The 16756-nt window shown below is 44.1% G+C and overlaps 1 protein-coding gene across 1 annotated transcript; it reads right to left on the bottom strand.

Annotated features, from left to right (window-relative positions):
* Positions 1-75: 75 nt before the first annotated feature.
* LOC5506209 lies at positions 76-15915 on the bottom strand. The gene is made up of 9 exons (XM_048732544.1): positions 15655-15915; positions 11281-11585; positions 10679-10851; positions 9662-9915; positions 8879-9042; positions 8487-8625; positions 3427-3591; positions 1612-1836; positions 76-499 (listed from the first exon to the last, which is right to left on the bottom strand). Exons 1-9 carry the CDS (start codon positions 15832-15834, stop codon positions 350-352), a joined length of 1755 nt encoding a protein of 584 aa, XP_048588501.1. The 5' UTR covers positions 15835-15915; the 3' UTR covers positions 76-349.
* Positions 15916-16756: the final 841 nt, after the last annotated feature.

The raw sequence follows: 16756 nt of genomic DNA, 5'->3' as shown, positions 1-16756 counted from the left end.
GTGGTTCATGGGTAACGTATGTATGGTTGAATCCTGGTCTCTGGACGCCGTATGAAGGTAAATAAACAAGATTACTAAGATTTCTAACCCTGTGTTTATTTTTATTTACGCCCTTTTTTGTCAATATACACCCCATGCAAGTCTCCTTTTACACCCAACATATCAAAACACTTTATCAGCATTAGAGCAGCATTTTTTTTTATTTTAGGGTAATTCACAAGGCGGCTGTGGTTTGAATTCCCTTCTATTAATTAACCAAGCTATCGCAAATCTGCTATTGGCAAAGATACATACCGATTAGCATTTATCTAGTACACCATAGAGGTCTACCGAACTATTATCGATCCTGTTAGTCATAGATGTCGTCGTCGTCGTCATCCATTTCTCCCCCTTCGAGCTTCGGTAAGTCATTGAGTTTCTGCTTTATGACCTCGTCCTGCATGGCTGGGATGAGACCTTTACGGAACGCAGTTGACAGTAGCTGTTCTGCATTCTCTACCTAATAAACACACATATCACAGTATTTAGGCTCTGAGCGTGTGCGTTCTCAACCTAATAAACACACATATCACAGTATTTAGGCTCTGAGCGTGTGCGTTCTCAACCTAATAAACACACATATCACAGTATTTAGGCTCTGAGCGTGTGAGTTCTCTACCTAATAAACACACATATCACAGTATTTAGGCTCTGAGCGTGTGAGTTCTCAACCTTATAAACACACATATCACAGTATTTAGGCTCTGAGCGTGTGCGTTCTCAACCTAATAAACACACATATCACAGTATTTAGGCTCTGAGCGTGTGAGTTCTCAACCTAATAAACACACATATCACAGTATTTAGGCTCTGAGCGTGTGAGTTCTCAACCTAATAAACACACATATCACAGTATTTAGGCTCTGAGCGTGTGACGTCACACGCGCCACGGCGGCCTTGCTGGGACTTAGTTTGCAAGGTCAGTAATGCTAAAAGCCTACGTACCGAGCATGGGATAAGCTTAGACTTCTTCTTTTGAGAAGTATGGTTTTCAAGCGATGGAGGATATATTGAGTTGAAGGTCGTTAAGTACGCATTTTATCATAAGAAACATTCATGATTTGGGTATATATTGCGATGCAAAAAAAAAATTAAATTTTAAAGCAGTGCCACTTCATATTCGAATACATCTCTATTCTCAAATTTTGAATGATGTGTTTTTATGATGTGTAGTTCTAGAAAATATCTATCCCCCCATGGAGGGGGTCGGAGAAAAAAAAATACAGTAACTGTTAAGGAAAAGGGCATTCCCCCCCCCCCCCCCCCGGGAGTTTGACTCCCCCATCCCCCCGGAATTTCCAATCCCCTCAATGGGGGGGAGTATAAATATTTTCTGGAACTTCACAATGTGACCGTCGTAAGTCGCTCAGCCAATTCCAATTGGCAACCGCCAATTACTATGACACCAAAAACCGTTTTTCTCTTTTGTTTCCCCTCATTGAACAGTTCAATGTCAAGTCAAGAACTTTCAAGTAAACTTGCAGAAATTCGTGTAACTGGTGCCCCACTATACTTGACGTAAGTCGTGCACTCGTTTCTGTCAGCCTAGCCCTTCCCATAATGCATAATTACCTGCGGGTACTGGTGCCCAGCCCACTTGAGATAAGTCACGAACTCGTTCCAGTCCACCTTGTCGTCCTTGTCCATGTCGATGCACTTGAGTGCCATCTTGGTCTCGTCGCACCGGTAGCATCCGAAGTATGGCGCCATAAAGCCGCTATAGAACGAGGCAAACTCGAGACAGTCGTCACGCTCGCCGCCCTCGCGCAGGTCCCACTCGTCCCACATGGCGCGGATCTGTGCACAAAAGGAAGTCGAATTAATGCTTGCCCGAGGCTAAGTTCAAACGTCGTATTATCCATGAGCCTTATTCAATGCAAAGGCTTGAAAATGAAGATGAAAAAATCGACTCGACCATTTGCATACGTATTTCCACTGAATACGGCTCATGGATAACGACGTTTGAAATTAGCCTGAGCGCCAAGGGTTAAGGTTAATTCGCCAGCCACTTATTCACTTTAAAACACGTCTTAAATGAGAACTCTTTTCCTATTAGGTAACTCCATTAACCTGTTTCATGGCACTTCCCTTCGCATTTGACAAATACCTGTTAGATGAGCTTAGTTGCATGAAATTTTTGGCCGGGGGCTTCATGCGGCTTTTCCGGTAGCTTTTCTGGGTCGCTTTTCGAGAGCTTGTTTCGCAGGCTACCATAACCCAGGTGCCATGGCACGAAAACTCTGCTCTTAACCAACGGCAAACCTTTATTAAGCGCTTGTTCTGGTTCTGAAGGTGGCTTCTTTTATTATCACTACTGTAATTGGCATCTCTAATACTGCTTTAGACTCGATATTTAGTAGTATACAAGAGGTTTGTGGTATTAAAGTTCTTAAAACCTTTCACTTATATCAATCTAGCCAAAACAAAGCATAGATAAACTTTAAAATTCTGAAAAGGGAATTGAATTTGATTAAAATTTGAATTTTCTACAGATCTTTGAAAATTTTCCTGGCCGCGCGAAAGGAGATTGAACCGAGTGAATAATTCCAAGTTTTGGCGGGAAAATCTGTAGCAACGTATTTTCCTTAAATCCGTTAAAATTCAGAGACGGCAATACCACAAAATAGTGGCGAATTGTTTTCTATAATACCCACAATAAAGCGAAGAATAATTTAAAGTCGAGGTTTGTATGCGAAAAAAGAAAATATGGCTTTGTTGTAGGTTTCAAAAACAGCGCGCGCTCGTGAGAATGTCGCCATTCTTGATTGCGAATGCAACGCGCGCGCACCATGCAAAAACAATCCAAAGACTAAAAGATATCTGCTAAATTTTGCAGATTTGTTTCCTGAAGTTAAATAATCATTTGTCTACCAGGTTGAGATATAAAGATGACGGTAAAAGTTGTAACCACACAACGTTCTTCAGCATTAACTAAGACATGAAGACGGGAACCGGTTTAGCGCGCGCATATGTTTTCTCATGGTTGACATCTCGGTCTACCAAAATACCTCAATATTACAGATTTGAGTTATTCGCGCGAACGCGTGTTTTATAGGGTCCATAAGAACCACATATTATTTGCAAGATGAAAATAAAAAGAATTGACAAAGTCTATCAACTCTGAAAGGTTATATGGACTTTAAGGTATTAAGCTGAACAGGGGTGTATCAGTACGGTATTTAGCTGCCCGGGGATTTGACAGTACGGTTTTTAGCTACCGAGGGTTTGTCAGTACGGTTTTTAGCTACCGGGAGCTTGTCAGTACGGTATCTAGCTACCAGAGGGTTGTCAGTACGGAATTTTGCTGACCGAGGGTTTCTCAGGGCGGACCGATCGGGGATCGGGGATGTATCCATAAGTTATTTAGCTTTCAAGTGTTTCTCCCACCTCATTGATAAGCTCTTTGATATGCACGTCCTTGATCTCAGCGTTAGCAATCACTTCACTCATCTTGGGCGTGAGCTTTCCGCCAGAGCGATCAAACAGCATGGCAAGTCCAGGGCCACTGTGGTACTCCTCCTTTATGTTGGCATGGAGATCCTTCAACATCACCTAGCAACGGAATTAGGCGGATATGTATCAATAAGCAACGAGGATGCTGGTATCACCTAGCAACGGTGGTTAGGATTGGCCACAGGCGGCCCAAGTCTAGGTCTGTCTAGGTATACTAGGTATACTAAGGATAAACTTTGTTATATACAGAGATAGAGTCGCCACACGTTGCTCGGGCTGTGGAACAGTTACGGGTTGCGCGAGCGTGTGGAATGTGAAATAGTCACGAGATCAGATACAAAGATACAGTGGAACCCAAAAGGACAAATTTATTCTATTAACATTTTTTTATTAGACAGGCCTAGAGCTTGGGCCGCCTGAGGATTCACTACTAACAGAAACACTGGTAGCTTAAAAGGTTTTCTCAACCTTGAAAAACATTTCGAAGCAGGAACCTGGGAATAGACCATGAACACCGCTCGGACGGCGGTAGCATGATTATCTCTTATAAGGTTTATAGATAGGCGTTCTTTCCCGGGTTGGTGATCGGGCTTCCTGTGGTAGGTAAAAGCTCTGACGTCACAGGATCGCCACAGCCGTCAAGTTGTCTCACGGCTTATCTCCAAGGACAGGAAAACCCGGAAAGGACGCCTGGAAGTAGGGTAGTACACAGGAAACCCGGTAAGAACGCCTGGAAGTATGGTAGTACACCGGAAACACGATAAGAACGACTGGAAGTAGGGTAGTACACAGGAAACCCGGAAAGAACGCCTGGAAGTACGGTAGTACACTGGAAACCCGGAAAGAACGCCTGGAAGTAGGGTAGTACACAGGAAACCCGGTAAAAACGCCTGGAAGTACGGTAGTACACCGGAAACACGATAAGAACGCCTGGAAGTAGGGTAGTACACAGGAAACCCGGAAAGAACGCCTGGAAGTAGGGTAGTACACAGGAAACCCGGAAAGAACGCCTGGAAGTAGGGTATTACACCGGAAACACGATAAGAACGCCTGGAAGTAGTGTAGTACACCGGAAACACGATAAGAACGCCTGGAAGTAGGGTAGTACACCGGAAACACGATAAGAACGCCTGGAAGTATGGTAGTACACCGGAAACACGATAAGAACGCCTGGAAGTACGGTAGTACACTGGAAACCCGGAAAGAACGCCTGGAAGTAGGGTAGTACACAGGAAACCCGGAAAGAACGCCTGGAAGTAGTGTAGTACACCGGAAACACGATAAGAACGCCTGGAAGTAGGGTAGTACACCGGAAACACGATAAGAACGCCTGGAAGTAGTGTAGTACACCGGAAACACGATAAGAACGCCTGGAAGTACGGTAGTACACTGGAAACCCGGAAAGAACGCCTGGAAGTAAGGTATTACACCGGAAACACGATAAGAACGCCTGGAAGTACGGTAGTACACCGGAAACACGATAAGAACGCCTGGAAGTACGGTAGTACACCGGAAACACGATAAGAACGCCTGGAAGTAGTGTAGTACACCGGAAACACGATAAGAACGCCTGGAAGTAGGGTAGTACACCGGAAACACGGTAAGAACGGCTGGAAGTAGTGTAGTACACCGGAAACACGATAAGAACGCCTGGAAGTAGGGTAGTACACAGGAAACCCGGAAAGAACGCCTGGAAGTAGGGTATTACACCGGAAACACGATAAGAACGCCTGGAAGTAGTGTAGTACACCGGAAACACGATAAGAACGCCTGGAAGTAGGGTAGTACACCGGAAACACGATAAGAACGCCTGGAAGTATGGTAGTACACCGGAAACACGATAAGAACGCCTGGAAGTAGGGTAGTACACCGGAAACACGATAAGAACGCCTGGAAGTAGGGTAGTACACCGGAAACACGATAAGAACGCCTGGAAGTATGGTAGTACACCGGAAACACGATAAGAACGCCTGGAAGTATGGTAGTACACCGGAAACACGATAAGAACGCCTGGAAGTAGGGTAGTACACCGGAAACACGATAAGAACGCCTGGAAGTAGGGTAGTACACCGGAAACCCGGAAAGAACGCCTGGAAGTATGGTAGTACACCGGAAACACGATAAGAACGCCTGGAAGTAGGGTAGTACACTGGAAACCCGGAAAGAACGCCTGGAAGTAGGGTAGTACACAGGAAACCCGGTAAGAACGCCTGGAAGTACGGTAGTACACTGGAAACCCGGTAAGAACGCCTGGAAGTATGGTAGTACACCGGAAACACGATAAGAACGCCTGGAAGTAGGGTAGTACACAGGAAACCCGGTAATAACGCCTGGAAGTACGGTAGTACACTGGAAACCCGGTAAGAACGCCTGGAAGTAGGGTAGTACACAGGAAACCCGGTAAAAACGCCTGGATGTAGGGTAGTACACAGGAGACCCGGTAAGAACGCCTGGAGGTAGGGTAGTACACAGGAAACCCGGTAAGAACGCCTGGAGGTAGTGTAGTACACCGGAAACACGATAAGAACGCCTGGAAGTAGGGTAGTACACCGAAAACACGATAAGAACGCCTGGAAGTAGGGTAGCACACCGGAAACACGATAAGAACGCCTGGAAGTAGGGTAGTACACCGGAAACACGATAAGAACGCCTGGAAGTATGGTAGTACACCGGAAACACGATAAGAACGCCTGGAAGTAGGGTAGTACACTGGAAACCCGGAAAGAACGCCTGGAAGTAGGGTAGTACACAGGAAACCCGATAAGAACGCCTGGAAGTACGGTAGTACACTGGAAACCCGATAAGAACGCCTGGAAGTAGGGTAGTACACAGGAAACCCGATAAGAACGCCTGGAAGTACGGTAGTACACAGGAAACCCGGTAAAAACGCCTGGAACTAGGGTAGTACACAGGAGACCCGGTAAGAACGCCTGGAGGTAGGGTAGTACACAGGAAACCCGGTAAGAACGCCTGGAAGTAGGGTAGTACACAGGAGACCCGGTAAGAACGCCTGGAAGTAGGGTATTACACAGGAAACCCGATAAGAACGCCTGGAAGTACGGTAGTACACAGGAAACCCGATAAGAACGCCTGGAAGTAGGGTAGTACACAGGAAACCCGATAAGAACGCCTGGAAGTAGGGTAGTACAAAGGAAACCCGATAAGAACGCCTGGAAGTAGGGTAGTACACAGGAAACCCGGTAAAAACGCCTGGAAGTAGGGTAGTACACCGGAAACACGATAAGAACGCCTGGAAGTAGTGTAGTACACCGGAAACACGATAAGAACGCCTGGAAGTAGGGTAGTACACTGGAAACCCGATAAGAACGCCTGGAAGTATGGTAGTACACCGGAAACACGATAAGAACGCCTGGAAGTAGGGTAGTACACTGGAAACCCGATAAGAACGCCTGGAAGTATGGTAGTACACCGGAAACACGATAAGAACGCCTGGAAGTACGGTAGTACACTGGAAACCCGGTAAGAACGCCTGGAAGTACGGTAGTACACAGGAAACCCGGAAAGAACGCCTGGAAGTACGGTAGTACACCGGAAACACGATAAGAACGCCTGGAAGTAGGGTAGTACACCGGAAACACGATAAGAACGCCTGGAAGTAGGGTAGTACACAGGAAACCCGGAAAGAACGCCTGGAAGTAGGGTAGTACACAGGAAACCCGGTAAGAACGCCTGGAAGTAGGGTATTACACAGGAAACCCGATAAGAACGCCTGGAAGTAGGGTAGTACACAGGAATCCCGGTAAGAACGCCTGGAAGTAGGGTAGTACACAGGAAACCCGATTAGAACGCCTGGAAGTAGAGTAGTACACAGGAAACCCGGTAAGAACGCCTGGAAGTAGGGTAGTACACAGGAAACCCGGTAAGAACGCCTGGAAGTAGGGTAGGTCACCGGAAACACGATAAGAACGCCTGAAAGTAGGGTAGTACACAGGAAACCCGGAAAGAACGCCTGGAAGTACGGTAGTACACTGGAAACCCGGAAAGAAGGCCTGGAAGTAGGGTAGTACACAGGAAACCCGGTAAGAACGCCTGGAAGTAGGGTAGTACACAGGAAACCCGGTAAGAACGCCTGGAAGTAGGGTAGTACACAGGAAACCCGATAAGAACGCCTGGAAGTAGGGTAGTACACAGGAAACCCGATAAGAACGCCTGGAAGTAGGGTAGTACACAGGAAACCCGGTAAGAACGCCTGGAAGTAGGGTAGTACACAGGAAACCCGATAAGAACGCCTGGAAGTAGAGTAGTACACAGGAAACCCGGTAAGAACGCCTGGAAGTAGGGTAGTACACAGGAAACCCGGTAAGAACGCCTGGAAGTAGGGTAGTACACCGGAAACACGATAAGAACGCCTGGAAGTAGGGTAGTACACAGGAAACCCGGAAAGAACGCCTGGAAGTACGGTAGTACACTGGAAACCCGGAAAGAAGGCCTGGAAGTAGGGTAGTACACAGGAAACCCGGTAAGAACTACTGGACTTAGGGTAGTACACAGGAAACCCGGTAAAAACGCCTGGAAGTAGGGTAGTACACAGGAAACCCGGTAAGAACGCCTGGAAGTAGGGTAGTACTCAGGAAACCCGATAAAAACGCCTGGAAGTAGGGTAGTACACAGGAAACCCGATAAGAACGCCTGGAAGTAGGGTAGTACACAGGAAACCCGATAAGAACGCCTGGAAGTAGGGTATTACACAGGAAACCTGGAAAGAACGCCTGGAAGTAGAGTAGTACACAGGAAACCCCGATAAGACCGCCTGCGACTAGGTTGAACACAGGAAACCCGGTAAGAACGCCTGGAAGTAGGGTAGCACACAGAAAACCCGGTAAAAAGACCTAGGACTATAGGTTGAACACAGGAAAACCGATAAGAACACCTGTGACTAGGATGAACACAGGAAACCCGGTAAGAACGCCTGGAAGTGGGTAGTACATAAGGGTATGGCACCAGTCAAGTCCTTAACAGAAAATGACACTCACCTCCTTCATTCGCTCGCCTTGTCCCTCGGTGAATTGCGGGTCTTCCCCAAAAAGCCGCTTGAGTCGTAGGGCGATCATTGCGGCCGAGGCCAGGGTTGTTATACGCATGACGGGCTCCTCGCCAAAGAAAGCCGCCATGCTGGGAAATGACAATGAGTAGGTGAATAATAACCCTACTACAGTTGTTTTAAATATATGCCGTGTGAGAATTGCGAGACGAAGTGGGAGGCGGTGCCAACCCGTCGGGGCAGAGATCTCAGAATCAATGAAAAAAAATAAGAATAGATAAATGAGAATAAAAAAATATTAGAATAAATGGATTTTACTACCTCCCTCATACAGAAACAATTCCTGTATCTGCCCTCGAGTGATGCCATGAAAAAGTTTAATACCTAAACTCCTTGCTGTCGGGCGCGAACTGGTCAATGCCGAACACCATGTCCAGAGCACGACTACCATAGATCGGCTGAAGAGGGTCTGGGTCCCGTCCTGTTACAATCCGGGTAACAGCAATGGCGGCGTTGCGCAACTCCTCGCAGTTGAACTTTTTCAGCACCTGCACGTGGGTAGGTGGTGTTAATGGGTGCCTTGGCGAGAGTGGTGTGATAAAAAGCTGTTTTAGTGGTTGTTGCTGACCAGGGCAATGATAGGTGTAATGGTGTTGATAATGATGATAATTTTTTAATAATGATGACAGCTGTGGTAGCAAAAGGTTTTGATGATGGTTGTAATAACGGCGATAGAGGTTAATGATAGTGGTTATGATAATGATTAATAATGAGAGTAATAATGATGGTGGTGATTGAGATAACAATGACGTCTTGACTATTGTTGTTGTTGATGAGAAGGATGATGATGTTTGTGATGATGATGGAGGGTGGATGATGATGATGATGATATATGATGATACGACCTGCGTGACACTAATGTTTTGGGTTCTATCAATATAGCATTTTATTAAAAGAGCATCCTATCATTTATAGAAATATCATTTTCCATTAGATATTCCATACTCGTGAGCAATAAAATAGAGCCATAATAAATGTAGAATGGATTGAGTTCCACCATGATTCATGTTGATCTAGAATGTACACCTCATTTGCACGGATTTTTTTTCTTTTGCAGTATAAAGAATTCTTCACGTGCAAGTCGGACCTAGGAGGGTATTGCGTTACCTTCTTATTGCCCATGCGCACAAGGTTCATCAGTGTCACGCTAGAGCATGCGTGACCCATAGAGGCCCCCTCTTTACTAAGTCCCGCCCAGATCCCGTTCGCTCCGTTAGCAAGGCATCTAAGCTGAGTCACATCCTGCATTCCCCACTGCTCGTGCACGTGCACTAGGAGGTGTCCGTCCTGGAACCCGCACCGGTCCATCTCGTCCCGTATCACTCGGGTCCACACTCCGACGGTCTCCGGGAAGTTTTTTCCTGTAAATCGTGTATTAAAAGAGCTACGTCACGGGTCTTACATAGTACAAGATTAAGAAAAGAGACGGAAGTCAGCCTGAACAAGTCCATGTGAGACATTGTAAGGCTTTGTAACGTTTTGCGCGGGTTATTTAACCTATAAGGCATTGTGCGCGGGTGGAACTGGTGTTTACCACAAAAGTCGTATTAAAACATTACTGTCTTTTTATGGTTCTCATGGACATAGTGCTCACACTATATCCATGAAACAAAGTCTGAATAGTTACTCTTACTGAGTTGACTATTTGAGACAACAAAAGTTCTAACAAGGCATTGTTTCCATTTGCCTGTTCTAGTTTAATTATAATGCCAAAATATATACTAAATAAGTAGTAACAATTTAGGTTTTGTTTTATGGGCATAGTATAAGCACGTTACAGGGTGTTAAAAAGAAGTTCAATACAATTGATAAGTTCTAAATCAGCCAACTTCAAAACTGTTAAAAGGCAAATTAAATATTTTAAAAGTGCCAGTCTTTCCTAACCCTCACTTCTTCCCCATGATCCCGACTCCACCCCTGGCGGCCAAAAAATGGGTCATTTCTTATTAAGGAATCTTCAAATACTATACTTTTTCCATATGATACCTACGACTGCGCAACCCCCCCCCCCCCCCCTCAGCCAATCCTGTGTATGCGCCTGCGCCCGATGTCTTAAAACTCCTGCCCGCAATAAAATCTAGTCTCGATGAGCTGTGTGTTGAGCATCGGTTGTAATATTTTTACCTGATTCTTCGTAGACGATACCAAAAGGACGATCTTCAGGTGGAAGTGTCGACAAATAATTCACAACCTTCAAGATTCGCCTGGGCCTTTTATTGATGGCGTCAAAGAAGTCTCTTAGGTTGACAAAGATTTTTGGATCTTTGGAGTTTAGATTCGCACGAATCCACCGGAATCTAGAACAGTCAAATTATAGAAAAAAAATGAGGTTATTCGTTGTCTTTGTTTCGTTTTAGCACTATTATTTGCTTGGGAAGGGGTAAAATATCGTATACAAAAAGATTTGTGAGAAATAAATGAGTTTTTGCTAAGATAGCCTTAGAAGCCACCCATTTAGTGACAGCTTAGCCTAACGGATTTCAAAGAACCACATCCACCAAATAGGCCATTCCAGCTATAAGTTTGCGCGCGCATAACCATAGAAACCTACCTCAACTACCAGAATGCAGCGCGGGCTTTTTTAAGCATAAATCAAACGAAGCGCGCGCTGCATGCCGGTAGTTGAGGTAGGTTTCCATGGTGAGTGCACGCGCATGCTTATAGATGTTGGAAATTGCCCAGAAGACCTTGGGGCGAGGCTAGCGCGCACCCTGCGCCCAACTCACCGTTCAAGCAGCAGGTCGCAAATCTTATTTATCGTGAACTTTTTGTAGTCAATCCCATTGTAGACCAAGTCTATCTCGATAATGGCATTCCCTATTCCTAACTCTTTCATCTTTCTCATCCCGACAGGGATGAGGTCAGGAATGGGCACTCGATTCTCATCTATCTTCTCCAGGAACTCGGTAAAGGCATATTTGAGAGTCATATCCTCGCCTCTCTCGTGGAGTTGTTTGATGAATGTGTCACCCAACCTCGTCATGTGGTTAAACGAAGCTACAATCATGTGTTCGAAGCCGATTTTCTTTACCTGAACGCAAATGAAAGTGGGATATCAAGAGCGAGTACTGCCATGGAATCATGAATTACTACAAAGACCCGGGAGGGAGAGGTTAGTCAGTGGGGATAAGGCGCGATAAGACCATCGCCCGGTCCAACAATATATAGAGGCGAAAAAAAAAAATGCGAAAACTTGATATATGCCTTCGATACGAGGAGAACACATCACGGGTCACGCGAACACATCACGGGTCACGCGAAAACATCACGGGTCATGCTGGAATTCTTGCAAGTGTGGGGGCAGAGAAGAAGGCGTTGTTTTGGGGGTCTGGTACCGAGGAATCTGAGTATTTTTCAGAGAAGAAGGCGTTGTTTTTAAGGGTCTGGTACCGAGGAATCTGAGTATTTTTCAGAGAAGAAGGCGTTGTTTTGGGGGTCTGGTACCGTGGAATCTGAGTATTTTTCAGTGAAGAAGGCGTAGTTTTGGGGGTCTGGTACCGAGGAATCTGAGTATTTTTCAGAGAAGAAGGCGTTGTTTTGGGGGTCTGGTACCGAGGAATCTGAGTATTTTTCAGAGAAGAAGGCGTTGTTTTGAGGGTCTTGTACCGAGGAATCTGAGTATTTTTCAGAGACCTTCTCAACTTACTAAAGATGGTCACAGTCACTGTTTTTCTCTTCTGATTACAAGTGATAAAGTTTACGCAGTCCCTTACGCTAACCTTAACAATGACAAGAATCCAAATAAGCAATATATTAGTTTTCTTATATGGAAGTGACAAAAGTTTGACAATTTCTAGCTAAGTGTTCTTGATATAATAGGATTGGTAAAAATCATTTATTGGGCTGAGAAACACAATCATCAAGTGCCCGTGTGTAACACGACCCAAGGAAGCTTACATTTCTGTTCATACTCCTGTTTACCAGATAGATCAGATAGTATTTCATGGGCGTGTCTAGGGAAAAGCGCAGGGTGGGGTCCAGAGTTGTAATTCACTGAACACGAATCAATTAAATTAGCATCTTTCGCTATTTTAATAGGCCACTAGATCCACCTAGAAAATTATCTATCCAAATACAAACATCACAATAAGCCCGTCTTCTTAACTACCAACGAAGGTGGTGACATTTCGTCACATACCAGGGCGTGGTCCGGACCCCTCGAACCCCCCCCCCCCCTCCCCCTCCTTTGGACACTCGCCTGTATTTTGTTTATTTATTAAGAAAACAAAATTTCTCATTTTCAACAACAACAGTAAAACAATGAAAAACATCATCTTTATGTCAGGCTTGAAATTGTCAAGTCATACAAATACCTCGGACTTGATTCATTTATCGTCATTTGGAAATTTCACACTGGCAAAAAATCCCTGACAGCACTCAACAAATTGAGAAAAGAATTAGGCGACTACTTTATAGATTATCCTAAACTCACAATAAAATTATTCGATACACTTGATAGTCCCCATTCTACTGTATGGGAGTGAGGCTAGGATACACCAAAAACTGGAAATCGACTCTGCCAAATTTTCGTCTTTAATAAGACTTCTTCAGGGCCCTGAGACGAAAATTTGGCAGAGTCGATTTCCAGTTTTTGGTGTATTGTATTCATTGTTCTGGTACGAGATCGCGACAGTGAGGCTAGGGTTATAGGAACCGCTACAAATGAAAAAGAACCAAAAGAACAAGTTGATACAAAGGCGCAATAAGTAATAACACATGCAGAGGCGAACTTGGAAGGCTGTCTATGAGAAAGAAGGCCAAAATGCGATCTTTAAAATTCTGGCTGAAATTATCTAACGTAACGTGAAGAGATTATCTATACGAAAGACAGAAACTCTCGAAAACCACATACAATACAACTGGATTATGGAGGCAGACAACAAAGTCTTCTGGAGTTTTAAAATAAAAGATTACCGAAATAAGCTGGGAGATATGGGAGAGCCATAATCTAATTGCTGGTAAAATTTATAAAACAAAGTCGGTGACATACATGGTTATATAAGAAAAGACTCCAACCAACAAAGCAAACTTAGAACCTATAGAATATATATTCAAAACAGCGAACGAATTTGATACATTTTTCAGCCAGGTCACCAGTATAAACCACAGAATTGCGCTGACAAAACTGCGAATTAGCAATCATAAGCCGCTCGAAATCGAAGCTGCGCGTTATCAAAAACAAAATAAATGATTAGCAAAATGAATTGCCAAAATCACTGCGTTACGAAGCACAGTAACGTTGTAGTCCTTCTTTGCATGTGAAACAATCTTAGATTTATATGGAATTTATCCCATGTACATAATCTGTATAAAGACCAAATAAAAAGTATGAATATATGTATTATTTGCTCAACTCATCAGTATAGGTTCCTGACGCCGGGATTGGTACGTGATGCGAGTTTAGTTTTTCGTATATCGCTCTGGTTACCAATTTCCGTACACGCATCAAGTCTTAACGCGGGGGAATCAAGCGCTCACCCAACTCTGAGTCACACACACAAAATCATTTTCATCGGCTAATCAAAAGAAATAGACACTTTAAATTTACTAAAGCTACCCTAGTGTGGGACTTCAATTGATAGGTGATAATTCAAAATACTTCTTGCAATAGACCAAACGATTCTTTGTAGTAAACATAGAAGAGGACGATTTTTTTTTATCATCTGTTTTGTAGGCGGCCAGATATAGGGGCAACCTATAAGTATTTGCAAAGCCGTAGCAGGCCCCGAAAACATTTGGGGGCACAGGCCACCCGTACTAGTCATTTCCTTATAACTTTTGAAAATATTGGGGGACACGATACAGAAGCATTAAGAAAACATATTGGGCAAAGCCACTCCCTAACTAGTCATTTCATTCATATCAGTCAATCTTGTTTTAAGAACTGTCGATTTTCTAGGTCACTCGGTCATTTCCCTTTCGCTTTTATGTCGCTCTAGAACTTTGTAAGTCGAGAATTTCCACGTAAACTTGCAGGAATTCGTGTTTACTACGATTTTGCTGGCAGCCATCTTGGAAATGGAACCTAGTCCCTAACGTTTTAGAATGCCACAGGTCTCCCGCGTGCTCGCCCCAGACTCTTTTGGACCATATAGAAAAACGACAGCCATTGATTGATATGACAACTTTTGAAAATATTGGGGGGGGGGGGTGGGGGGTGGCACGTGCCCCTGCCACGGCTTTGATTTGTCTCTTTAACAACGGCTGCCGTGTGAGATTGGGATCACCTTTAAATAGGCCGTGGTCCCGGTAAAACAGGATTCGGGACGACCCTTAATAGTCTCCTGCGCAGCCGTCCATAGTGACTGACACCAAGGACGGCCGCGCAGGAGACTAGACCCTTAGCGTTGAATAACATTATTTACTTTGCATCTATGCCTCGAAATATAATAATTCAACATTGGTTCCTTTGTGTGCACGCCCCTAGCCTCTATGGTATCGATCGCACGAGAGCCAATTAACGTGCGATTTATATCTCATTGGGCCAATCTCACTGGTTGACTTGGGAGAACATTTGATTTTCTGGTTGAGATATTATCACGATCAAACCTGACTAACGACAATTGGACCGTTCAAGGGTGACTTGTTAAGTGGTTTAGTAGCTCTCCAGTAAATTCAAATGTAGAATAAATACGCGGACTACCAGTAGAGCGGGCTTGGAAAACAAATAAAGGCGGTTTGAATATAAAAGTATTTTAACAGCAAGATTACAGGATAGAGGTCACACTTAAATACGAGGTTCCGCTATAAAAGGGAAAGCTCCCCCACCCCCCAAAAAAACGGGCTCAGATTTGCAATTATAATCAGAACACTGCTACGCTAGCAGCCACAAATTATAAGCCTCCTGTAAAATTACTTATCTCTGAGCCTCGGTCGGTTGGATTAAAACAGAAAAACGACATTAAAAAAAAAAAGACTTTTCACAAGAAGATTAGAGGTCATACCTAATTGATGAGGCGTACACAAAAACGACACAGATAAGACAATAAGAGGGATGAATAAATAAGCAAAATTTCAACTATGCTTATAGTATAATATCAATTACTCGTTATGAACTCTGGGAAAAGTCGATGTTTGCGGGAGTAAAGATTTGAATATACCTGATCATAGATGGCCCACTTGTTATCAATTGTATGGCCGCGAAGTTGACCAACTGTGGTCTCCCGCAAAGTGTTATCGAGCACGAAAATATCCAGATTTCTCAGAGTTTCTCGCTCTCGGCATGTCTCTTGCAATGCTTGGCGAGCCTGTCGAAGCTGTCTTTGGAATGGTGGTGCCATGTTTGAAGTTTAAACACACTTTTAACAATTCGTACCTAAAAGCTTAACTGAAACTAATGCTGGCTGACTGAGAACAAGGCATGCATAACTGGGGTGATCATATTGTTGATGTGTTCACAAAGCGTTACAATCCTTCATGGGAGGAGTTAATTTTTATGTATTTATTTGCGGCTTTCGTGAGATTTCGAATTTACTCTCTTTTTATTTGTTCTCGTTGCGAAGTCATCATTATTCATTCTCTCTATGGCGTTTTTTTTATCACTTGGCGCCTTTCAAACTAACAAGCTCCTCTTCGTACGAGGGTTAATTTCGTTGATAAATTAATTAGGCATTCGCTTGTATTTAAAGTCAAACTATATTCAAATTGCAATTGTTCAAAATAAATGATACGCTGGCTGACCATGAAGTAGTCATTCAGTTGTCTTCGCAAATGCTATGAACTTGAGCAGAGATCGAAAGAAAACGATCCACGGGTTTCTTTCCAGCATTTTCAAATTCTACAAAACGACACTAAAATTCGTACTAAATGCGATAAATAGAAAAGGTAGAAGTAAGTAAGTAATTCCTTCAATAAAGTACATAAAATCGCACTTTGGAGTCATTGGGTTGCCTGTTGTGTCACGTAGGTGGTGCGCAGGGTATTAGATTTGCACAAAGTAGCAGGCTTACATTAACGTGAACCTTTGGCGTCGTATAAAAACAAGTTTCCTTTTGAAACTGAATGGGGTAATGCTGAAGATGAGGATTTCTAGAGCCTGTGTGCCGAATTTATGAGATTTCAGTCGTGAAAAATTCCTTGTCCTCGCCTTGATACAGATAACCTGCGTGACAAACCCTTGTCCCCGCCTTGGTACAGATAACCTGCTTGACAAACTCTTGTCCCCGCCTTGATACAGATAACCTGCGTGACAAACTCTTGTCC

This window comes from Nematostella vectensis, chromosome 9 (assembly GCF_932526225.1).
Source record: "Nematostella vectensis chromosome 9, jaNemVect1.1, whole genome shotgun sequence".
In the NCBI taxonomy this organism is placed as follows: Eukaryota; Metazoa; Cnidaria; class Anthozoa; order Actiniaria; family Edwardsiidae; genus Nematostella; species Nematostella vectensis.
The sequence above is the reverse complement of the archived record's forward strand: the minus strand, read 5'-3'. Positions and strand labels throughout refer to the sequence as shown.